At 40.1% G+C, this 24,769-nt stretch overlaps 2 protein-coding genes across 5 annotated transcripts in view; one reads left to right on the top strand and one right to left on the bottom strand.

The window, feature by feature from the left end:
• CARS2 (cysteinyl-tRNA synthetase 2, mitochondrial) overlaps window positions 1-1,309 on the top strand; it is a 40,148-nt gene extending 38,839 nt beyond the window's left edge. For 2 of the 3 annotated variants that reach the window (XM_059815907.1, XM_059815908.1), the window contains one exon: window positions 1,192-1,309. In XM_059815907.1, coding sequence (XP_059671890.1) covers window positions 1,192-1,266 — 75 coding nt within the window. In that variant the 3' untranslated portion in view covers window positions 1,267-1,309. The remainder of the gene's footprint in view (window positions 1-1,191) is intronic. The other variant, XR_009483949.1, reaches the window with a different exon arrangement.
• Window positions 1,310-2,439: 1,130 nt separating this feature from the next.
• Window positions 2,440-24,769, bottom strand: part of NAXD (NAD(P)HX dehydratase) — a 50,828-nt gene continuing 28,498 nt past the window's right edge. For both annotated transcript variants that reach the window (XM_059821873.1, XM_059821881.1), the window contains exons 7-11: window positions 16,725-16,775; window positions 16,543-16,647; window positions 16,068-16,188; window positions 7,323-7,443; window positions 2,440-4,714 (exon numbers count right to left, since the gene is read on the bottom strand). In XM_059821873.1, coding sequence (XP_059677856.1) covers window positions 4,564-4,714; window positions 7,323-7,443; window positions 16,068-16,188; window positions 16,543-16,647; window positions 16,725-16,775 — 549 coding nt within the window. In that variant the 3' untranslated portion in view covers window positions 2,440-4,563. The remainder of the gene's footprint in view (window positions 4,715-7,322; window positions 7,444-16,067; window positions 16,189-16,542; window positions 16,648-16,724; window positions 16,776-24,769) is intronic.

Raw genomic sequence — 24,769 nt, 5'->3', positions numbered from 1 at the left:
CTACCCAGCCTCTGATTTCCATGAAACTTTTGAGCCCCACGATATGCATGCGGTAATGCATCTGTTAACACGCTCTCCCTCTGTCACGTGCGGCTGAAGTCAGCCAGCAACTTCTCAAGTCCCTGTGCAGGAGAAAAAGCAGCAGAGCAGATGAAGCAGACAAGCCTCATCTCCACACAGTACAAACTAGGAACCCCTGGTTTGGGGCTGTGCAGGGAGGGGTTGGCCGCTCTAGGGTACAAGTAGCAACTTAGAGAATGCTAATAACTTAATTCAGTTAAAAATCAGCTTTGAAGAAAGGGTAATTTCTCCTTCAGCTTGTAACCTTGTGACTTCTGTACACTGGTTTCTTCTCTCACGCTGCTCAATGCAGATCATGTTCTGTTTGTCAGAAGTTACAGAACTTGCGACAAACTGATTAAAATATCCACCGGTCTTTTCATGTCATTATAGCGTGCATTTCATGCACGCTAATGTGTGCTATTAAGTGAAATGTAGTAATTAGACCTTTACGCATCAAAACCAGTTTTCACTTTAATGTAAAGAAAATTCTACATTGTATTCCAGGCCTCTCATGAGTCAGAGCTCATTTAACATTTTAGCATGTTAAATGTTTCCATATTCAGACAACTCTTGTTTCAACAATTGCAGTCAAACAGCTAGATCTTAACAGTCAGAAATGAACTGTAATACTCTCTTTCAAAAATAGCTGTAATGCAATATTGTCAGATCTATAGCAACAAGCTACTATCCTGGAATTCAGAAGGGTCTCAAATATGTTAGGCGGTATGTTCTCATGTATCGGCCGTAAAAAAGAGCTGTTTTCCATGTACACAAGCCATTTAAACACAAAAACATGATTGCCCGAGTTTAACAGAAATTACTCATACGAGAGACACTACCCACTGCTGCAGCATGCCACACTGAAGAATTTACATTTCCATTTCCATCGTGGTGGGGTTTTTTCTTCTTAACTGGGAAGAATTGTCTGGGTTTGTTTTACAACTTTGAGCATTATTAGCAACAATGGCATTCCTGTGAGATGGTATCGCCACCTCTTTTACCTAACTGGACGAATCACTTTTTGCTGTATGAAGCTTGGTTAAAAACCTGTGCCTCTGACTACCGACACAGGTATGATACCTGTGTGATCCAGACTGCTGGCTCTGACCTGCTTACTTCTTCTTACAGGACAGAGCTGCTGTTTCAACCTGGGAAATTGTGGAAGGAGGGCGTGCAGAGCAGCAGACTGAGGAAAAAAGCTGATCCTTCATCCTTGGACTTTTTTATTTCAGCTGCTTTGGTAACAGTTGTAAATACTAATACTTTCCAAATAAAGTCTTTGCAATGGAATGGCTAACAAAGGTGTTATATAATCTGAGCAAAATTGTTGACACTACTACTAGGTTAATAAATGCAGTACTTGCTGCAGGGGTGTAGGCAGTGCAGGTGGTGGAAGCATCCACAATACACAGCAGCACGGAAGCAGCTGTGCTGTCTGACCCAGGCCTCAGTGTTTTCTACTGCAGGAAATGCCCAGCCCCAATTGCTGTGTGATCTGCACTCGCACCCTGTTTTGCTGAGCTGGCACTGAGAATTAAAACATAGTGAAGACAGAGGCAAGAACTTAGGCCTGTTGTTGAGGGTGAAAACACTTGGGTTTATGTCCACAGGTTTAAACAATTGTGTTCCTCTCAGACACAGGAGGTGGTGACAGTTTTAGCCTTGAAGTATTTCCTTACTGTAGTGTTGCTGGTTTGGTCCTGTGAAATCTTTAACCATAATATGGAGTACCCAGGTATCTGTAAGGCTTCATATCTTTTCAGTTTGCTTTTGCACAGAATACATTGAGATTTCCTTAGTGCTGGGAGTGCAGCACACTCAGGATCTCTCCATCAGAATGGGGAAGATAAATTTAGTATGTTTAGTTATTACCTGTTCAGTTACCTTTTTTCTTTTGCCATGTTTGTGTTAAAAAAAACTCCTGGATGGTGTGTCTGTAGGTAGATGCAGAGAGGCCTGCCTTGCACATGAGGCAACCTGTGCTCTCATGGCTGAGTTTATGTGGGGCTTGTACTTACCTACTGGCATACTTTCTTTAAATCTGTTCATGAAAAGATAACAAAAATAAGAACATGTGTGAAATCTGTTTTCAAATGAAATTCCTTGTAGATGAACCCAAGTAATCTGTTCAAAAGGCTTTCTTTTATATTGTTGAGAACCTTGTTGTGCCCTTTCTGGTTATCAGTACTCCTAGAGAAGGTGGTGGGGGGTGTCTTCATTAGCACTTACTATGGCAGATGCTTATTTGACACTGTTTGTATTTTACATTTGCTAGTGGCTGTATTGCACTAAAACTAGAACGAATGGCAAACAGCCAGCTCGGCTTCTGTGGGAAATGTGATTGGAACACACCAAACAAAGTACGCATAATTGATTTGCTATTATTTTTATTTCCTACCAAAAGAAACTGCTACATTTCCAGAATGTTTAAAAATTGTAACAATTTGTATACATTAGTGAATAACAGAGTTACAAATTCTGTCTAGATTTAAAACCAACATGGCAGGTTGAAATCTGTACTGAGCTCTGTTAATTGATTGACTTTGCCTACACATGCCATTTAGAGTCTAATACCACTGATGCTCTAAATACAAGAAAATGCTCATTTTAAAGGAAATCCAGTAGTTGTTTTAAAATCAGTTTTAACTTCCTGATTTTATTTAAAAGGAGTCAGGCTTCTCAAATAGATTTAGGGGGAAAAACAATAGTAGCTTGGTTTCCCCAAAGATGTAGACAGTTTACAAAACTGCTTAAATTAAACACCAAAAATCCATCTCTTAGGAGTAGGCATTGCTCTAATCTAAAAAGTCTGTGAACCCTCATAGACCAAAATGAGCAAACATTTAAAAACCTATTTTAAAAATAGGTAACCAGTTTAAAAAGAAAAACAAAAATGCATCGGGGTGAGGTAGTAGTCACAGTGCATCCAGAAATATCAACTATAAGGGCTGAAGGGAAATGCTTGGAGCAGGCTTTCTGATTTCAGGTGCTTTCTGTGGGCAGCAATTGCGAGGTACGAGAATGCAATCTGACTAGTATGCATGACACCATATTCCAATCTAGAGCTAGATCACTGGAAAAGAGTGGCTGCAATGGATATATAACAGCTCTTGCAATAACCAGACACATTATATGCTTGTTCCTGCGCTTTAATGAGTATATACACTTGGAGCTAGACTGTAGGTTTAAGGGCAGTACCCACTTAAATGTCCTTTGCATGAACTTGCCCCGCTTTCCATATTGGTTCTATTCCTACAAGCTTTGATGGAATTTCCAAAAATTTAAGAAATGATACTGTGCAAAATCCCACGCAACCTCCTCTTTCTACCCAACACTCATCTGCACTGCCAACGAGCCAGATGATAGATATGGCCGTAACAGTAGAAGTCCTGTCTGTCTTGGTAAGGCCAGAGGAATAAGCCCTTAAACCCAAGTGCTGCCCTCAGAGCTCAAACACCCACCACAATTTTTTGTTCCTGCCTTTGACTTGCAGTGTACAGCTGCCTGCACAGCACTAAGAGCATACAGATAGGTGCTGTTGTCTGCCTTTTGTTCCTTCAATTCATATTCCTGCAAGTTAATAAACAGCCACCTATGTATCAGTACACTGATCTTCTCGGAGCTCTAACTCAGCAGGCAATTTGAGTTTTAAAAGCACTTCACTCTTCCGTGATCACTGGGAGTTCAACCAGTTAGGTATCACTATGTTTCTTACCCTGCCTAGTACCTCTCCAAATGGTAATTTCACAAAGTAAGTTCTTCATATTGAGTTCTAGATGAGTCAAGGCCAGCTAAAGGGATAGAACAGGTAAGCATAATTACTGTTTAATGCTAAGATACCTACAGTATATCCTTATTCTGTGATGGGGAACCTTTTAAAAAAAAACCAAACAAACAAGACATTGCAGGAAGGGGTGTCTTGTCAAAATGAAGGCTGCCTCTGGGACTGGGAATGGGAAAAGGCAACTAATTACATTCAAAATCTACAGCATCTCTCATGCATTCCCTTTCCAAAGAGGCTTACTTTTTACTTCTTAATATACTAGCATGGCAAAAAATGAAGTGCAATAGCTAATTCTAGACAGAGGGTCTAAGAATGAAACATGACAACCTTGGTGCAATCCAAGAAATTCAGTTGAGCTGGTGGAAGAATTTTATCGAAGTAACAAGTGCATTTTATTTTTTTTGCTGTTCACACTTTAGTTATTGCTCAATAACTATCAAAAAGAACAGAGGAATACTTTCAGTTTAGTTTTATTATATTATAACAGATCTGCAACTACAGCTTATTTCAGCCAAAACATTTTTGTATTCCAAACTCTTAAAAAATATCTACATTAATCATATTTTTCTATTCTTAAAAATAAAAAAAAAATCTACCTAGCATACCAATGCTGCTACAGCACTTGAAAGGGTGCATTACTTATGTAAATTCTACAGTAAATGTAATTACTCTTGCAGCCATTGTTCGTTCTTTTCTTCTTTTCTGCTGCTTTGGCTTCAGGTTTCAAAAAGTTTGTTAAAAGCTGTTCCAACTTCTGAAACCATGTCAGAGGCAGTCATGGAACGTCCGAATTTTTGAAAGGCTTGGTGGTTAGACTGCCTCGTAAGAGAGCAAGCTCCAAATGCAGCCACTAGAAAGGGATTTTGACTAAAAGGAAAAAAAAACAACACACACATAAACAAAACCTAAACACTCATTGTGTAATTCATAAGGTGATGGACATAATCTTTGTACCCATAAATGTTTGTCAGCATTGTCAGAAAGGCCTCTTAAGCAAACAAACATCTGTGTTTCTCAGACTCTTGCATTGCAGAGCACCTTTGGCTGAATTTTTTTTTAACAAATACTTCCCTTCCTATGGCACAGCATATGAGTGAGTGAGAAACACCACCAGGGCTGAAGGATGCGAAAGGAAAACATGCTTAAAAAGGGGGTAAGAAGGTATTCTATGTCTAGTTTTACCGATGTGAAACTTCATCCTTTCCTTCAGAGGAAGACCAAAGTCTCACCTGGCAGCCTTTTAACTCCCTTTCCTCCCTACTCACTGGGTAACTCAGTTTAGTTTTGTATTGCAGGGGGTGGGGAAGGATGTGGGGATGCAGACAAGAGATGATTTTTAACAAGGCCATAGTCACTGCTCAGATCAGCTTAAAAGGGATACAGGGACAGCTGTAGACCACAACAGAAATTAAGACACACTCTTAATGCCTCCTACATGCTTAAAAACTGCCTTAGAGAGTGTACTCAGCCCCAATCCTCAAGTGCTGAACCTCTCTAGGAGAAGGTAGAGCAGCCCTGCCACCTCCAGAGCACCTTCTCACAGGCTGGGCCGTGGGAGCCGCTTCTGCTGTCTTACAGCACCAGAGCAGAGGAAAACAATTCAGCAGCCAGCCCTGGGCTCCAGCTGCTGGCTGGTTAAAAACCTCGCAAAGCTCAGCCATGGCTGGGACATAGCTGCCCTTAAGTCACTAAGGACCTACTGCCTCCTGTGCCAACTAAGAGTTTTGTGAAGGATCACAGCATGAAACACAGGCAAAGCAGAACGTGAGTTTATGATTAGGTGTTGCCAGGGCAACTTCGAGTACCTTTTCCCTGAAAACACCAACTTCATACCCTCATCAAGCTGCAGGAGTGAGTATTTAAGTCACCTTGAGAGTCAATCCTGCATGCCCAAATACGGCTCTGAAACAAGAGCTGTGCACAGGCTTTTGGGCTCAAGACAGCTAAAGCACCTATTTCTAATGTTACTGCCTAACCAGATTGGTACACACCATACTCTAAAGATACCACCTTAGCATTCTGCCTACTTAACAGGAGAATCCTATCTACTGTATTATTAGCAACCCTGAAAGCCAGTGCAATCTTAATGTTTCAAACTCCTGCTCTGCACAGACCCGTTTTGAAAAAACAGAGCCAGGCACAGGTGTGGAAGGACTGGCTGGACTGCCTGCAGTGCAGTCTACAAGCTGATGCCCTGATTCACTGAACCCAAAAAGCTGCTCCTTTCCTGAAACACACAAGATAAACAGGATCAGTACAGCACGTGTTTGACAAGGGTCACCTTAACATCACCACAGCAGACACCATGTATTGCTGATGCCAGTTATGCTCTCCCACTTTTCCTTCATCTATAAAATAAAGGAGTTTCTGAGCAAGCTGTCTGGAAAAGCCACAGGAGCCCAAGTCAGGAGAGGCTGGAGAACACATGCTGCATTTGCCAATCTCTCCAACAATTTAATACTGATCTATTGTACACCATGCAAAAACGAAGTCACCCTTTTAATGAAGTAAAACAAAATTCCTCCTTTAGTGGCAGCTCCAACTTCAGATACACAAACAATCTTGGTCTCATTTTTCATTCTGGGTATGTTAGATTCCAGAATTTTTGAAGTCTCGTTCAACTGGCCCCTCATTCCTCCTGGGGGACCTACTGCAGTGCTCTCACAGTAATGCAAGCACAGACTAGTTAACTCCCATGGTCATCTAACCATGTGCATCTGCATGGAGCATCCAAAAGACTACAAAAGATCTCCACTCCTGAAGCTTCAATAGCTTGTTATTTACTGGGAAGAGGGACTGTTATTCCCTAACTGCTTGTGTCAGGGTTCCTTTCAACTTTATTTAAAGCAGCTACTTTCGCAGAAAGACTACATTACTATATGGACCAACTAGTTGGGCAGGAATTGACATAATTTAACAAAAGAGCCAACAGGCAGCTGCATGGCTGCTTTGTGTACAACCAAACTGGACTGCCACTTGGCCTTAAAATGGCTACCCTCTTTGAAACTGTATTTTATTTGCAAGTTTCAACTTACCTGCCCCACTGAATTACTTAGGTACAATGCAACAGGATTCACCAAATTACAAAAACAAAGCTAAATGACAAGTTTTTTGAATTACAGAGATGTTACTGCCAGTGACTACCACTTACTTACTCTTCATACTTTCTGCCTACATTCAATTGTTTTGAAAACACCTACCCCATACATACATGTCCTTGGGAATCGATCCAGGTTCACACTCTTCTTCTGCCTCAAACTTGGTAGATGTTACATCACTGAAGAGTTTGTCTTATTAAAATTGTAACTATTACATAGACTGCTCTAGAACACCCTTACATTTTTTAAAAATACGTGGATACCTTAGTCCCAATGACTCCAATTTCATTTGGAAATCTCTGCAGCAGGTCTACAACAGTTGCCATAGGAGAACACAGACTCACAAGAATTAAGAAGTTATTAATTAATATTCATACCCATTTGTTTTTTCTGCTCCAGCAAGAAATGCCCAGTGCGCCAAGACTCCAAGAGAACCAGAAAGGAGGTCCCCCTGTCCTCCACATCTCCGGCTGCTTCCTTCGTGACTGCATACAAGTACTATGAACAGACAATCCAAAAACAAAGTCACGTGCATTTTTTCTTCTATTTACAATGGCATCACTGTGGCTGTGAGGGTTAACCGCTGAGGCCCACAGCAATTAACAGGTGAGAAATTAATCACAGGCAGCAGCATATGCTGAAATACACTATTCTTAAAAAAAAAAATAAATTATTGCATTAACATTTTAAAAATACTTCTCTAATTACTTTTAAATCCTTTACAAATAACATTGCACATTGTATACAATTTCTCCACTTTACTCAGCCTGCACAGAAGATTCAGTCACTAGTAAGTTTAGTGATTCATGTGAACTCATGCCACCAAAATGGACCAAGTCCTACCACAAAGCCATTGCACAAACACAGCTCTCCAGAGTCTCTGGCCTTCAGAGTTTTCAAATGTAAGTCAAGGTGTTTTACAAAGAGCAAATGCGGAATAGAACTAAAAATCTCAAGTCTTCTGCCATGCCCATCAGAAAGGTATTTTACCGAAAACAGCCTTTTCCTTAGGCTTTGCAAAAACCATATGCAAAGAGAGAGCTCTTTTTCTGCCAATCAACAGTGTCCTCAGCATCCATGCATGTTTCTGTCAGCAGTGTCACTGGGGATAGGCTCTATCAGAATATCAGATGTTACATTTCATTTTAAATTTACAAAGGACCTTGGTCAAATGGATCTCTTTATGGAGCTTTAACTATGAAGAACAAGGAAGTGGTTTCACTAAATTTAACTCTTTGTTCTCCACTCTCAACAAGTCCAAGCAGGAAGCCTGAAGGATACACAAGGCACACAAAAAGAAAACAGCATCAATTCTGCTGCCCTTCTCCAAACTCTCTTGTGGGTATGCATCTACCCTTAGCTTTCCTTCTTGCTTGGCTCTGTAAAGAACAAAAACCCAGGAGAAATTTATTTTCCTCTCCTAGGAGGACAGAAGAGCTGGCAGAATCATCACTGACAAAGTAGTGATTCTTCGCATCTCCAGTCAGCTACTGCAGAGATACTCAGGTTCAGGACTACGCACACAATCGTTTGTGCGCTCCGGAGCATGCCAAGTACACAAGCAAAGTACAAAGCAAGACATTGCTTGGACAACAGCTCTTACCTCAATTTTCTCAAGTCACCTGGGCTGGTTTTTTTCAAGGTGTATGAACAGAGCAGCCCAGGTGTTTTAGAGGGTGTACTATCCATACTTTTAAAAGGAATTTTCTCTAACAAAATAATGGGGAAAATCTGCACAAAACTGAAGGACTTGCAGGTAAATCTTCTTCAATAGCAAGAGGTAAAAAACTACTTAACAGAAGACAACCCCTTCCAGTTCATTAGCATAGTTCACTTCTGCTTTTTGTTACTTGGTGCAGCCAAGAACTGTTCTTCACGTCCCTTTCCTACCAATTCTTCCAGCAGTCATTGCTGGGCTCGTGAGGCCAGGCAGTTGCGCATTTTTGCTGTGGCTGAGAGGGCAAAGATGCATTAGTCACCACGAACACAGCAGACGCCACTGCAGCATTGCCAGCAGTTAATTTTCCCTATCACTCTTCTCCCCTCCCCCCTTCCCCCCAAATTAAGATTCTGGATGTGTTTCGCAGTGAGCGATAGTTAATGTCAAATTTCATAAGTGCAATGCTCTTCTGAGTTAGCTATTTGAAGAAGGTATGCCCTTTTAGGTGGCTTTTTCTTTTTTTTTTAATACAGTGCTTTGGAGAAATTACCCCTAATTCTGCTACTTTGAAGATGGTATCTCACAGGATTTTCACTCTGAGGGCTTGAACTCCTGGCAGGAGGCAGGATGGAAATCCTCTGTTCAAAAGGTTTGGGGCCTTCTGATTGACAGCTGAGCGCAAGCCCCTGCTTATTAGCTGTATGTCACCATCTGCCGCTATTCTGTAGCCCCACAACCTTCCAGTCAGTTTTGAGCTGTACAGGAAAGCAAGATCTCCTCAAACTAGGCCAATTATAATACCCGGCTACAAAAAAAAAAAAGTGGTCTTTTGTTTGTGGTTTTTTAAAAAGTAAGTCTCAAATATGTGCAGACTACCTCACAGGCCACAACAAAAGCAGACCTTTGTACTCTGCACAGAGATGCTGGAAAACAAATCCACGCAATAGCTTCAAAGAAGCAGAACTACAGGGAATTCACTTGAATGAGGGGGGAAAGGTATAACGCTTGGGCAATTCTTGCGCAGAGGCTCAGTTCCTCAAAGAACATCTCAAAATAAAAGGATGATGAACATTACAACAGGCAATGGGAAAAGGAATGAAAAACTCCTCTGAAGTATAGTCACTGTTAAGAGCTTTTAAAATAAAAGAGAATCCCACACTACCATCAAGACAAACTGGCATACTGCCAAATCCGCAAAGGCCAAAGTCTTCCTGATGCTTTTCCCAGCCTTCTCCTAGAACAACAAAAATAAAACTGCTGTCTTCCCACCCCCCCAATCCAACATACCCCACTAAATGTCTGTGGCCCACTGTGAAGATAGCTCAAACAGTTCTTTAAGGACCATGGGGGTGAGGTCCTTATATGCTGCACTGAGCAGTGACAACCAGTGTGGCAATGCTACAAGACCTCGAGTAGATGGACATGACTGAATGATCAGTGATGATGCCGAGAAGGTGGATAGTTCTATTCCCTGGAGAGATGCAGAACAATGTATTTACATGAGGATGAAGTATTTTTCGGTCCATTGCGCAGTGAGGCTATACCATGTTCAAATAGGGATGAACACATACATCAAAAAGCCTAGAAAACATGGTTCTTCCAGTCTAGAATAGCTGAGGAGACCAAGATGACTGGATGCTGGACAACAGGGAAACTGCAAAGACTGAAATCACCAAAATGTCTGGGCAACCAAATCTGATGTCATTTCACAGAGTGAGGAATCCAAAAAAAAAAAAAAAAAAAAAAAGCCCTCAGTGTAAGTAATAGACAGTCTTTTAATGAAAACTGATTTATGCTAAGTAATCTGAAAAAAACCCCAGCTCCCTAGCACTTACCCACGGAGCATACACATACTATCTTAAGAAAAGGCTAGATGAAATAAAAATGTTATTGTTGTTATTGTTGAAGAAATTGCTCAGTGAAGTATGTCAAGCAGATCTGCTAGAGTCAGAACAACCACAGCCCTATTCAACAGTTTCAACATAATCTCAGTGATTAAACAGCACATAAATATTGCCAGAGCTGTACGCAGCAAATACATGTCCCTCACATTAGTTACCCGGATTTCTTGCTTACCTAAGTCCACTGAAACAATTTGTACTGAAATATGAGTGCAACAGAAACAAAAAAATGAAGGCTGTCATACTGACAGAATATTGGAAAGTAGAAATTCAAGAGTTTTAGGTTCCACACAATTCAAAATTCTGCTCCAGACTTCCTGGGTAACTATGGCCAAGTCATTTAGTAGCTCTATGCCTAATACGTTTCAGGCCATAAAATAAGTTACCATCACTCCCTTTTCAGCGCTCCTTGAAGATAAGATAAACATTAGTGTTTGGGGAAGCATTCAGACCATGGTGTCACGCTTAACTGTATCATTGCCAGCAAATTTGAAGCTGAAGGAACTCCCAGCCCAAACTGTGTTGGCAGATCGAAGCCCAGAAGAATGACCTATTTATGGGTATTATATGCTTAATTAAAAAAACAGCCTGTTGTGTAAATAGCTGTCCTCTCTTTGAAGGCAAAAAAAAAGAATAGAAGTTAGTAGTTTTGCTGAGATCAAGCACTACAAATTAACTGGGAAGCACAAATTTTGATATGGCTGTACACAGGCAGCCCTACTTACAACACTAGCTTCTAGACACATTACAGTTAGGAAACCAAAGGCCCATGCAGTATAAAAAGTAATACATGTCTGTGTGTTCTCGATTTGCAACATTCATAGCAGTGAAAAAACCCACCAAAACAGGGATTCATTTTTGATGTTTTTGTTTAGAACACAGAATGTGAAATATGGGATAGCTAAAGGCTAAACACGTAATACTCATGATGATAAAGAAGGCTAAAGAGCCTACGTGAAACATCACACTTACTGAGGCTGCAGACCGAAAGACAGCCTGGAGATTAAAATTTAATTCTTGAATCTTGGATGTCCTGAACAGGTTTTCTGCACTTGTTTTCCTCTTACAAAGCAGGAGTATTACATTTATTCTACTATGCTCAAGGATCTGCGCATGAAAAGTACGACCATTCTGACTTCTGATATGATCCAACTGGATTAGATCAGCTAACAAAAGCTACCCACAGAAAAACAAATACTCTTGTTTAATTAAAAGGTTTAAGATTTCCATTTTCCATGCAAAATAACGTAGCTGTCAAGGATCATTTTGCTCCATCAAATGCAAGATTCAGGTTTAGACCATTAACACATTTGAGTAAAATCTTTTACCAATATACATCTCTGACCTGGCAGATATTCATACTAGTAAGAAATTTATCTTTTTCCTTTTGCAAGTTAGTTCACAAAAGTACATAGCTGGAGATTGTGGACTCCCAGAAACAGGTCCCAGAGTGCATACAGACAGGGAAATCAATATAAATGACTTGGGCTGGAGAAACCACTCAACTGATGTGGAAAATGTAAGTTGGCTTTTATATAAAGGGTGCTTATACTTTTATATTCCCTAATCACACTTTTAAAACTTAGCTAGGTCCTTGAGTGTGAGACACCAGGCAATTTAAGTTAAAAGAAAATAATCCAAATTTTACATTACTTTTCTTGGATAGGTGAAGGAGCCAGGGGACAGATGTGATGACAGATGAGCAGTGCCAGAGAGACAGCAGGCTGGGCTGCACGTGCAATGGAGAGCACAGTGGCACAGTGGACAGGAACCGTGACCTCCCTGTTTTGCTCACTCTGCAGAAGCAGGGGAGGAGATGAAGGTACTGCTGCTCAGTTAAAATCTTGGCAAAATTTGCTGGGCAGCTGGACACCGTAAGAGCTTTTAGCTAAGTGAGCTGGGGACTAACAAACACCGAATACCTTCCTTTCTGGCTGTACAGGGAATGAATGGCAGAAATGAGAAGTACTGCTTGGGGATTTCTGGCAAGAGCTGGCTTTTTACCCCCCATTCAGTACTCAATAATCCCTCTCACGTGCTTCTTTGCTTCTCTTGACCATAGCTGCAGCTGGGCAACTGGAGAGAAACTATGTTTGTCTACTGGCTCCAAGTAAAAGTAGTCACAGGCAGCAGTGGGCTGGTTACCCATAAAGTCTGCCTTTTGGAAGGGAGGAGAGGACGAACACAGCTGCTGGGGAAAATACAGAAAAAACTCATTATAACATTTAAAAACAAAAATCCAAATCCTCTTCTTCAAGGACCTAACCAAATTTTAAACATGTTAGGAACTAAGACTGGTATAACCACACTTTATTATTGACCAGTTCTCCAAAGAATAATAAAAAGAAAACCTTAGAGAGCTGTGCCATAGTGAATAAAAGCTGACTTACCTTTTACCCACAGGCTGAGTACTCATTCCTACCCTGGTCAGTGATGGCACTGATATCACCTACCAAGAGCATGGTGAAGCTCATCTTTGTAGAGCAGGGAATCAACAACTGTAGACCAAGCTATAACGTGAAATTGCAAAAGGAAAGAGAAAAAGAGTATATAAAACTTAATTTAGAATCTTGGATGATTATGTTTACAGGGCAGTTGGCAGCTCATAACTGAAATGGAGACAAATTTTAGGAAAACCTCCTTTATAGCGTAGGACTGCTACTGATTTCACAGAGGCCATGTACATGATTCAGTACTGATTTTAAGGCCATAAGAAACCACCTACATCATCCAATCTGATCTGTAAAAACAAGCATCAAAGGTGTCCAGATACTTCATAGTTTGGGAATGCATCGGAGTTCTAGGTGTGTTATTATCGCAGCTAATTTCTTCATCTTTTAATAAGACCGGCCTTACTTTTAATCTGAATTTATTAAGCTTCAGCTTCCAACCAGAATTTATTGTGCCTGTCTGCTTGGATTACAGAGTTATCTGCTGACAGTAATCCTTCACCAACAACTGTACTTCCAGCTCACTATTAAATCACCTGATAATCTTTTTCATCTTCAACTAACAGAAGTAAATTGTCTGCTGAATTTCCTACAGACTCATGAATAAAGGTATTGTGAAAATAACCACCACAATCACTCTAAGCTATAAAGTATCCACTAAGCCAGTCTTCCCTGTTGCAAAATTCTGCATCCTCAGAAAGCCTTCCTTCCACAACAGCCAAGCACAGAACACTAAAGCTACATTGTTAAGTTTGCAATTTCTGGTTTTCCTGCAGAGCATTAAGACTTACTTTTTTTTTTGTCTTTTTCAGAAACCATGCATGCAATATATTCCCAAAGGAGAAAGTTTAAAAGCGATATACGGAAACTACAGTATCAGTGTGCTAAGCACATGAAATGCCTGAAAATAGGTACAGCTTAAGCGCTACAAATGGACGGTGACATGAAAAATAAAAGGCAAGAGGAGTACACAGATTTTTCATAATATTTAATTGTGCTCAGAGGACATTGGCCTGAACCAATGATCTCAATTTCCCTCACACTGGAATCATCATGTATGTTGTCTTAGCTGAAAAAAATGACATCAGATCAAAAGAACGGACAGATGAAAAAAGCAGAAGTTAAGAGCAAAAAACCTGGGAGAGAATTCAAGGTCAGTGACATGACAACATGTTCTGTGTTGCGGCACAGAGCAGACAGTAGAATTTCCTTTCTCAGTGTAATTTTTAAGAAGCTTTTAAAAAATTGACCGACAGTAACTTCCAGACCCAAAGAACATACTTGTTAAAAGGAAGCTGAAGTCTGCAGTTTCTGCAAAAACTCTGAGGAACCTTCTTGCAAGCAACATAAACCCTAAAAACAGTGTTTGTAACAGACATTATAACCTGTATTAAACCTGACAACTGCTTTCTTATGGCTCAGCAATGCTGCCTGTAATGTCTGTAATCCAGGAGAGAGAAAGCATCAGTGATAGAACCAAGGTAAGAACAAAAAAGCAGCCTATAGCTAGACATCAAACAACTGCTATAAATGCACAGAACAGCTTTTATTTCAAATCAAAAAGCCACTTAACTAAGGGAAAAAAATACCAGAACACAACAGAGACAAAAAACAAGGTGGGGAAAAAATATAAAAACAACAAAAAGCCCCAAAAGCACACAAGACATTCACCAAACTTGTGCTGCACCTTAACATTCAAAATTAAAACTGGAAAGTCTTTCAGTTGTTTCCTGGTTTTTGGAATCCAGACAACGGAAACTGAGTGTCCCCTCTCTCCAGCAATAGTGGGGGTACGTTTACCTCAAGAATAACAGCTCAAAAGGAGAACAGAGATATACTAGGTAATGTGCTCAATCTAAAGCGCTCACCCAGTTTTCCCAATATTCATTAAAAAAGCAACAATCTTGCATAAAAAGAACATGGTTGACATAAAAACAGAGAAAGAAGATACACTACAGCGCTCTAAAGCTCTCTAGCTGGCATAAACTGGAGCCAGGATATTTTATCCTCTGGCAAAGTTCACTGTCCCTTAAGCCTGGCCTGACTGTCCAAGGTTACAAATCAAGTCTGCTATGGGTGCAAATATGACAGCAGACCATGCAGGGCAGCTTGGGTAATACACAACCGGCCAAAGTCCTTCACCACATTGGCATGACTATATTGCTTCCAGATCCCAGCTTGCTCCACAGTCTGCTACAGTATCTGTACTACTGGGGGTATGTGGAAGGTGGCTCTGCACAAACCAGTTGACATACTACATCTGTTTTTCTGTTATAAAAGACTCCCATGGCTCCCAATAATGAGAAATTGACTGTATATACAAAACGGTTCTGAAGCAGCATAAACATTTATCAGAGATTAGCACTTCAAGTAATTAGAGGCAGAGCTGCTGCTTGTTATGTATGTGAAGTAAGACCACGTAGTCAAAATGCGATGAAGGCACTCATGAATTAATTTTATACTGATCACAGTAAATGATCAGTATAAAAAGCATCAGACAAGCAGCTAATTTTATTAAGTATACTTTAACCATATTAGTAAATGACTGTTTTAAAAAGTTGTAATGGCAATCTAGAGTTAATTTGTTTGTGGTTGTTTTGTTTTTTTTAAATTGTCAGGGCTAATGTACAAGTCATATATGTACACGCTAATCTGCAGTCCCATGGTGGACAGTATCAAGGAACTGAGCAGCTCATGAACCTCAAGACGCCTTCATTTTTCGGACGCACCAATGTATGGTGAAACAACAATATTATTCTGCATTAATTTACAAATGACATCTGCACTTATATAGAACACCTCAGCTAAGGATTTTAAAACCGTCCACAAAGATTAAAAAATTAATTTCTCAATACCTGTGTAATGTAAAACATTAAGTTATAGCCATTTAAATGAGAAATAAAATCAGCAACATTTTTCAGCAAATAAATTAAGCTGCAGTCTTAAAATACCAATTTACACAAATCATCTAAAGGTGATCTGCAAAGACGCTCCCCTTCAATCTTCAGGGGAACACAGTCAACCAATTACTAAATAGTCCAACCACTGGACTACGACTGAAAGCAAACAAACAAACAAATCACATTGCTCAAAGCAGACGGCTTCACTTACCTTTCTCTCCATCTGAAATAAGATCTCTTTCTCCCTTTTGAACAATTGTCAAATTCCCCATGGCTTGGCTGAGTCTTAATACACATCCATGATGATCACTACTGTCTACGGGGTCTCTAAGCTACAACACAAGAATTCCATACACAGTACATATTTTACTACTAGAACAACGTATTCTAACACATCCTTCTTCAGCATATGTATTGGGGGGGGAAGCATCATCGTCTTTCCAGGTATTTTTTTCTATACCCACTGCAATGCCAAAAAATGCGTAAGAAAGGGTCTTCTTTAAAAAAGAGCTCTGTTTAAGAATATACATTGTTATGGGAATTATCCCATGGAATACAAACCCAGAGAATGCTTCTCTTGCATATAGGAAACACCACATAATGTTTAACCCAGTAATAAGTTGTTTATTTTTAAGGACTAAAAGACTAAACTTGCACATACTTAAATAAAAAGGAAAACAGCTCACCATGGCTTCATACAGTCTACTAAACTCCATATAGTTTGGAGTAAGAATAGCTCGCTGGTAGCCTTGTATAAGAGAAGGCTGCTGGGAAATGAGCCACAGTCCATCCTGCAAAAACCAGTAAGAACATTTACTGAATAGATTCTTAAATGTCAAACCACTGACTGAATCAAGAGAATACTTACAGCATCAATAATGATAGGAATTCCTTTCACTTTTGCTTTTTCTATAATACCCTGCAAAAAATGCAGACAACTTTTAAGATGCTTGCTCGTTTAAAGCTCGTAAGATCCAAAATACAATAAATCTGATCATGTAAGTTGTTTTTACAAAGTAAGATAGGAAAAAAATCTGTTACATTCTGCAAACTAAAATGACATTTTCATATCAACTGGTAATTTTACAGTTACATTGTTCTCTCCCTGGTTCAAGTATAAGCAGAGTCTAACAGAGTTTCCATAACTGATGCCTTTTTGTTGATATGCAAACAAGCAAGCAATCTCACTCACTCTCCCTGCTGTAGGAGGTGTGCAATACCAACAGAAGTCGTACCTAATAAACATAGATCTCAAATTAAAAAAAAAAAAAGAAAAATCCAAATGAGTATTGCTATGATAGAAATCTGCCAATAACTATAACACTAATTTTAGTTGCTTTTCTGATGATAGCCCCCTTGCGGTATTTGAATTTATGTACAAACAAACATCCTGAGACAAACAGTACATAAAACATGTCATTTCACTCATGGTCCTGGAGATTTTACACTTTCAAAGCAAAACCAAGGCAGCCCAGACAACACACCATTTGCAGAAGTGTTTTTTCAGCAAGTGTTTTCTACCAGCAGAAGAGCTGCCCTTGTTCTCTCTCCTAATCGAGCAGTTGCAACGACTGATACTCGAAACTTTTTTAATGAGCAATGGCTGACAGTCAAGTTTTTTGAATGTTGGTCATTACCAACTTGTCTTTGAAGCTGGAGAGTTTATCCTTCTCCTGTATAAAAAAACAGAGGATGGTATCCATCCAAAAGTCTAGTTATTTTTGAATGTTATTAAGCTCTTCAGATTAGCTATCACACAGCACTGAGCTCCACAGGTTAGCAAGACATTATGTAAGCAATAAGGAAGCAGTTTTTAATTAATGTTGAAGGTATTGAACATACCTCTGTTCTTGTATTGTGGTCAAAATAAACACCGCCCACCTTGCTTCCTGTATATTATTCATTACGGCACATACATATCCTCACTAACCCATTCCTACCTGATTCTGATTTTTCCAATACCAGTAGAAATCTTTCCCTTCCATTTTTAAATGGATGACCAGAATTTAGCAGTGTGCTTCAACCCAACACTACTTTTGTTTGTTTGGGCACTGTTTGCATGTTGTAAGCCCGAGACTGAAACACTACCCAACACTCCAAGCCTGAGGACTTGTCTCAACACACAGCTGCAGCTACATAAGAAGTCACTACAGAATAAAAACCTTTCCATGACATACACATGCTTGCACAGGCCTCGGCTTGGGCTGTGTGTCACAGACTGCCAGATTCCCACCCTCCTTGGGATCCCAAGGGAACACAAGTCTTCTCTTATATTCAGCTACTTAAAACTTGTGATTGGTTCAAAATTATTTACACAACTCATACCATTCAGCTACTACTAAATTACTCAAATTTCTGAGTAAGTATATTTAACAGCTGTGCAAGGATGCATTCTTAAAACATACCTAGAATTAGTCGTAGCATACTGAAAAACAGAGAGCCTTACTTTCAAAGCTTTTAAGAAATTTATGAGACAGAGTAATTTCTTTATGCATTAATGTTACTGCACAGATGTGCACAGCTCAGTTTTTCTTCACAGAAACTGTGCTGCTTTGCGCCTGCTGTGTTAAGTTCATTAACAATTATATTTAATTTGACTCACTTGGTTATAATAAAGTAAGGCTGTGGATTTAGCAACCAGGTTTATGTGGGTTTTTTTCCCTATATAAATGAATGTTATACATCCAACAGTCCAATTATTTTTGAACTATAGTAAGCTCTTCTGATTAGATATCATATGGCACTGAGCTCCAGAGGTTAGCAAGTTACTACGTAAGAAGGTATGCAGTTCATCCTCCCCCAATTTTTGAAGATACAAATACCATTTACTGCAACGTCATTTTCTAACTGGTTTTAATTAGAATATTTTTGTACATTAGCAGCTTCACCAAACTCCTTCAGTACACTTCCCACTAACGTGACTCACCAGTTTATTCTAGTATGTCAACTTTAGTAAGCCAGTCTTTCATGACACTTCATTTTTTAAAACCGAAAAAGATCTCCCCAACAGATTCCACAAAGAAGTCTGAAAGAAGACAGGGCTTCCCTTATCCTTCCAAACTATTCTCTTAAATGCATTATGAGCAATCCAGGGAACTGATTTTGCCAAAGTTCTGTTCCCGAAACAGTTGAGGTTTGGCTGTTGCTATTATTGTTTGGCCCCTTTTCATGTTTCCTCATAACTGTCATCTTGACTACTGCTTAGAATTTCTCTTTTTGTGTGTGTGTATATATATATATAACAACAGGCTAAATAAAGAATCCTGAAGATCCATTGTCCACCAAAAGAATGTTAAGTGTAAGAAAAAAAAAAGGTGGAAGTTACAAAGCATGGAAGTATACGTACAGGTAAATAGCTTCTGGAAGGCTGGGTCACTGGTACACTCCAGAGAAATAAGGCATTTCTTCCTAATGACATTTTGATTTCCTACCTCTCCAGCACGTCCTCCACAATCCTAAGACATTTGACCTCTGCTCTGAAGAGAAATTTCATCTTGCTAAGTAAAACCTAGTGGCCAAGCAACTTTTATTGTGTACCAAGTCTCTGAGGTATCAGTTTCTAATCTAACATACTGAGTGATCTTTGCTTTTTTTTTTTTCGCTCCTTACAGAACAAATAATCAGGGGATACAAAGTCCTTTGTCTTATTTAGAAGGCTCATTTTTTCATTTAAAAAAACCACCAAAAACTACCTTTTTTCTTTCCTCCTCCTTCCTTAAACCTAGACAGAAACTGCTTGGAGACAGACAAGGAACCTCAGAGAGGAAGTTCTGGGGAGGCAGAAGGTAATCTGGCAACCAAAATAAAGCAGTAACAGAGATCAGAGAACCCCCATAAGACAACCACCCATTTGAAGGGCACAACATTCTTTGGAGAACCTCTGTTTCCCATTGATTGTGGACAAGACCCAACTCACCTGCTGCCATTTAAAGGTCAAATGGCTCACCACTGGAGAGCAATTCATCCCATGCAGCTTAGACACTGCATTTAGGGTGGGATGAATCACCAACAGACACACCTGTCTTCCCTCAGCTATCACAGAGGGAGCAGAGACACTCCACTGCTTTATTTTTAGACACCAAGAATTAAGTGAGATGAAGCCCACTTTTAAACATGCTATTACTGCAGATACTGTATTTAAAAAAAACACAAAAAAACTTGTGTAAGAGGTGTTTACCGCAATAATGGCAATATCCTCTATGCAGAGTATTTTGTTCCTGGAAGTAAAAATCAAATTTTGGCTGAATCTCGGTATTTGGCATGGACTTCCCTGGTTAATACTTGTAGCATACAGAAGAACCTTCACTGTTAATTGCACAATTAATATAGCTCAGATTAACTCTACTTTTACACCAAAATCTATTTAATTGTTTCTGATCGGACTCTATTTATGAGCAGGAACCATCTGTTCAGTTTTATCCCATGTAACAATTATTTATATGGGAAGGGATTTAGAAGAGAACATTGGCAATTAAAAATACTAAGAAATGTTACTAAGACAAGACCTGAAATCCAAACACCAATCACACAAGTGAACAGCAACACATACAGTAATGATAAACCCAAGACATCACCCCTTCCCTTCAAACAGCATTTTGTGTATTAACATTTTGGAGATTCTAGCTCTAAGATATCCCAGTGGGCTATCCTTCTGTGCACAGAATATATTATGCTACAACAGCAGTGGTTCAGCTTGGTGCAGACCAAAGCATGAGCACTTCCTTCACTTGATTCCTAGGCACTCAAGGACATCCAGAAATGAAGGGCTGGACTTACAGGGCAACCTTGGCACTAGTCACAAAGCAGAGCGGACAATGAGGAGGAAGAGAGTGACACACGGCTGCCATCCAACCTCATGACCTACAGCCACACTGGTTAGCTAAGGCATCAAAGACTGACATTCGGATCCTTCCTCTGAGATATTCACAGCCAGTCCCAAATTTCAGTCTCCTACCTTTCATGTAGAGAGTCCTAATAATGGGGGTTTGGGCAGTCTCTTGCTAGAGACATTCTGCTTCGTATCAGTTGGCTAAATACTTGGTGGGTCTCTGAAATGGTGATTCTACAGCCCACAACATTCGGATGAGAAAAGGGAAACAGATTCCAGCCTGCTGTGATTAAAATCAGTGATGATGAACTGTATTACAAGACTGCAGGACTCACGCTAGAACAAATCTGTAGGAAGAATTTCCTCTCCTAATAACTGAAGACCAAAGTTCAAGTTTCCACCCTAATTAAGCCAAAGAGGAAATGACCTGCGATTCACGCATCCCATGAAGGTGCTGTATGGGACAACCTCCCACACAGTTATCATTTACTAGCAGCACCAAATACTTGACATTTAGGAACGCCCAAAATAATATTTCAGTAATTGCAGGTTTTGGTGGAGGTGGTTGAGGGGCTGAGAACCAGAGGGGGTAAAATTAACCTGAATCTACTCCCACTCTACTCTTGAAATACACAATTTCCTGAAAAAATCTTTGTTCTCTGACTGGGTATCCATGACTTGTATGCAAGCAACCTACTCAGTTAAGAACTGGAAAAGAAGTTGTGTCACAGTGGAAACCAGTGCTCTATCTGGGTAAAGGTAACCCTTTACTGTAATTAGGAAAATTTACAAAGTAAGGGTGAAGAATTTATGTGTTTTAATTAATTCTTTTATCATCATGGAAGCTATTCCTTGAAATGCAATGCATTCATTTTAGTAGAAATCTATGTTCTCTGTCCCAGCTTTCACATGGGAATTTTAAAATAGATTCCGAAAACCGAATTCCAGTATTTTGGGGGGAAAAAAAACACCAAACCAAACAAACAAACAAAAAAAAACCCACAAAACCCCCAACACACAGAAACCAGATCAACACACACACATGAAATCAGAATCATTCAGGCTGGAAAGGACCGCAAGAGGAAGAAGCTTGAAGGAACGAATGGACAGGCTACTGCTGAAAGAAAGCGATGCAGAGAAGCATGATACAATTTATTCATTCGATAGCCTGCAGCTGTGCTATGAAACACAAGATTGACCTGGACTGCACTAACACGGACATCCAGGACTCTTGCACACTTCCACAACTATTATGGAAAAAGGGAATGGGCCGAGCTGAGCCAGTGCGAGCTAGGAGGGGAACGGGGGGAACATGTGAGGGAGGAATAAATTGCTATGGAGGTCCTAAGTACAATCAAAGGATATCTAATCAGCCATGGATGTCTTCACAGAGCAGCCACCCTGAGGCACCAGGAGCAGATAGCAAGTGGTGCACTCACAGCGAGCACCCACAGCCTCTTGCAAAACTCTGCAGTCAGTCTGGACTTCTCCACCCAAGTCCACGAGCCAGCAATAACACACATATCCTATTTACTCTGCCTGCATACAACAGCATACAAGCTGGTTCTCCACGGCTCCTCAGAAAAGACAATTTGTACAGTTTTGCCCACACCTGACTTAGATATACTTTTCAGCTTTTTTAATTAGATGTGGATTGGCAGCAGCATGCCTACAATGACTTTTAATATATTATTAGTTGTATCACCAGTGTTTTTCCTGATGAACTGGTTTACGTACACAATAACTTTGGCATTTGGAGTTTGCTAAGGGAAGAATCAGGAAATTAGAGCCAGTGGTTTTAATAAAAGATGGAATTTTAATGAAATAAACAGAAAACCACAATAGCAGCATATATCAATAGCAACATCTATTCCACAACAGTAATTAATTTTCACTAAGGATGCATCCCATTGTCATCTTTCTACCTTGCAAAGGAAGGCTACTGCAGGCAGTTTTCCTTTACTGACACCTGCAACAAACACTGCATTTCCTAGGTCCCTTCAAGAGTCATGTCTTGGCCTACTTTTGGCAAAATTCTTTACCCATGTGCTCAAAAAGAAGTTGAAGCTTCAGCATGCCATAATAATGGACAGCAGCGACCATGATGACATCCAACATTTTAGGAAGCAGTATAACATTGCCTTCGGCCCATGAAAAGTGCATTCTACTGCAACCTGCAAATGCCAAGTATGTAATTAAATCTTCTGCTAGATGTTGCAAAGTAAAGTTAAAATATCTTAGGAGAGCTGTTAAGCAGGTGAGGTTCTTTAAACAAAGAGTTTGCACCCCTACAGCTTGTTAACAACTGGATTTCTAAGACAAGAGTAATAGTCTCGCTTGTCCAAACAGGTAACCACCAGACCTCCTTGGCATCTGGGCAGTATGTGCCTTGCCAGGGAAACACCATGCCTGCGTTCACACATCTAAAACTCCAGTCAGCTGAGGCCTGCAGAGCAAGTCAACGCTATCCTATGCTGTACTCCTCCGGCAGGGTAATCAAAGGCCTGCCCACAGCCCAGGAGAGGTTGAAAGGCCTGTTCTCCAAAAGCTCAAATACTACCTTCTGGAATGCTGGTTACATTAAGGTGACCGATAGTGCAGTTTTAGCTCCACTGCTCCAGTCTGTGCTACTGATTTGACAACACTGGACTGACCGGGGCTCCTGGCTGACTAAGCTGGAGTTGCCAGACTCAAGGCAGCAAGAGTGATTAGCTTCTGGTTTGGTAGAGACATGAAAATGTGCATAACCTGGCACTGGTTAGGTCTCATGCAACCTTAAATAATCAAAAAGGAGAGGCAGCCCCTTTTACAAAGAACCCTCTACTGAAAGCTAGGATCAGAAACTGCTGTTGAAATGCCACCTATAATTGCTTGGATTTTCCACATGGATACTGCTCTCATCCAGCAATCCTGAATCCATGGTTTTGTCTGGAACAGAGAGATAAAAGGGAAGGAATAGCCAGAGATTTGCCTGTACATGCTGCAGCTGGAAGCATTTCTGCACACCCTCCTCCCCAAGGTGCCTCGGAGGAAGAAACCAGTTCGACCCCAACACCCTGCAAACCAATTCCTACAAATAGGCACTGAAAACCTTAGGAAGCATTTCTGCATTCCTTGCTTCAAGCCTGGATAAATGCAGAGTTAGCAGGGACTCAGCTGCATAGAGGTCAGGATGCAGTTCTGTGGCAGAGATGCTTGGAAAATGGGCTTGGCAAGCAGAAGTTTGTAATCTTGCACAGCTAGAGGCAGGCAAATATCCCAAGCCCAGGCTATGCTCAAGGCTACAGTTAGGGTTGGTGGGAGCTGGGGGGGAGAAGCTTCCCTAAATAGAATGTATTTGATACAGAAGTATTGAAAAACGTCAAAAGTGGAGTTCCGCTGCTTGAGATTCTTCACATTACAGCCATATTTTCAGTAACTGGTTTTGCTTTTTTTTATTTACCCACTGGTGGAAACATGCAGTTAACTCTGAAACCTGCTTTCATTAGTTCCCACAAACTGATCCAAGACCTCATCCTCCTTCCAAAACTCAGCAACGTCAATCAAAATCTCACTTTGTGGACAAAATTGATATAAATCATCTTTAACTAGCCTAATTACCTCAGTTTTACTTTATATATTCCTGTATGCATAACTATCACTAGCTCATTAATCACTCCACTAAACTCTCAAACCTCACATAAGAAATGATTAACTACTGACCACCACTCATACTACCTGAATAAAGAGTCACATAACAGAGATGAATACCCTTTCTTTGAAACAAATAGCTTCTTTATCTCATGGTTTATGCTCCATTCAATTTAACCAAGTCTTCTGTCTTTTAACTGTAGTACCACATGCTAGGCCCTGTTTTCCAAAACAGATTTTCAGGTGCACAGGAAAATTCTTCATTTAAGCCAGGCAGAGGGTGATAAGGACTCTAAAAGAGTACCCCACTACATCATCAAGCTCATTAAGTGCTCTGGGAAATGTTAAAAGCTGTTGTTACAACTAAAAAAGCTGAAGATGCTGTAGATGGCAGCTAACCAAAACTGTTGTACTCTACATAAAATAAAATTTAAAAAAGATGAGAATTATACACT

This window comes from Gavia stellata, chromosome 1 (assembly GCF_030936135.1).
Source record: "Gavia stellata isolate bGavSte3 chromosome 1, bGavSte3.hap2, whole genome shotgun sequence".
Classification (NCBI taxonomy): Eukaryota; Metazoa; Chordata; class Aves; order Gaviiformes; family Gaviidae; genus Gavia; species Gavia stellata.
The sequence above is the reverse complement of the archived record's forward strand: the minus strand, read 5'-3'. Positions and strand labels throughout refer to the sequence as shown.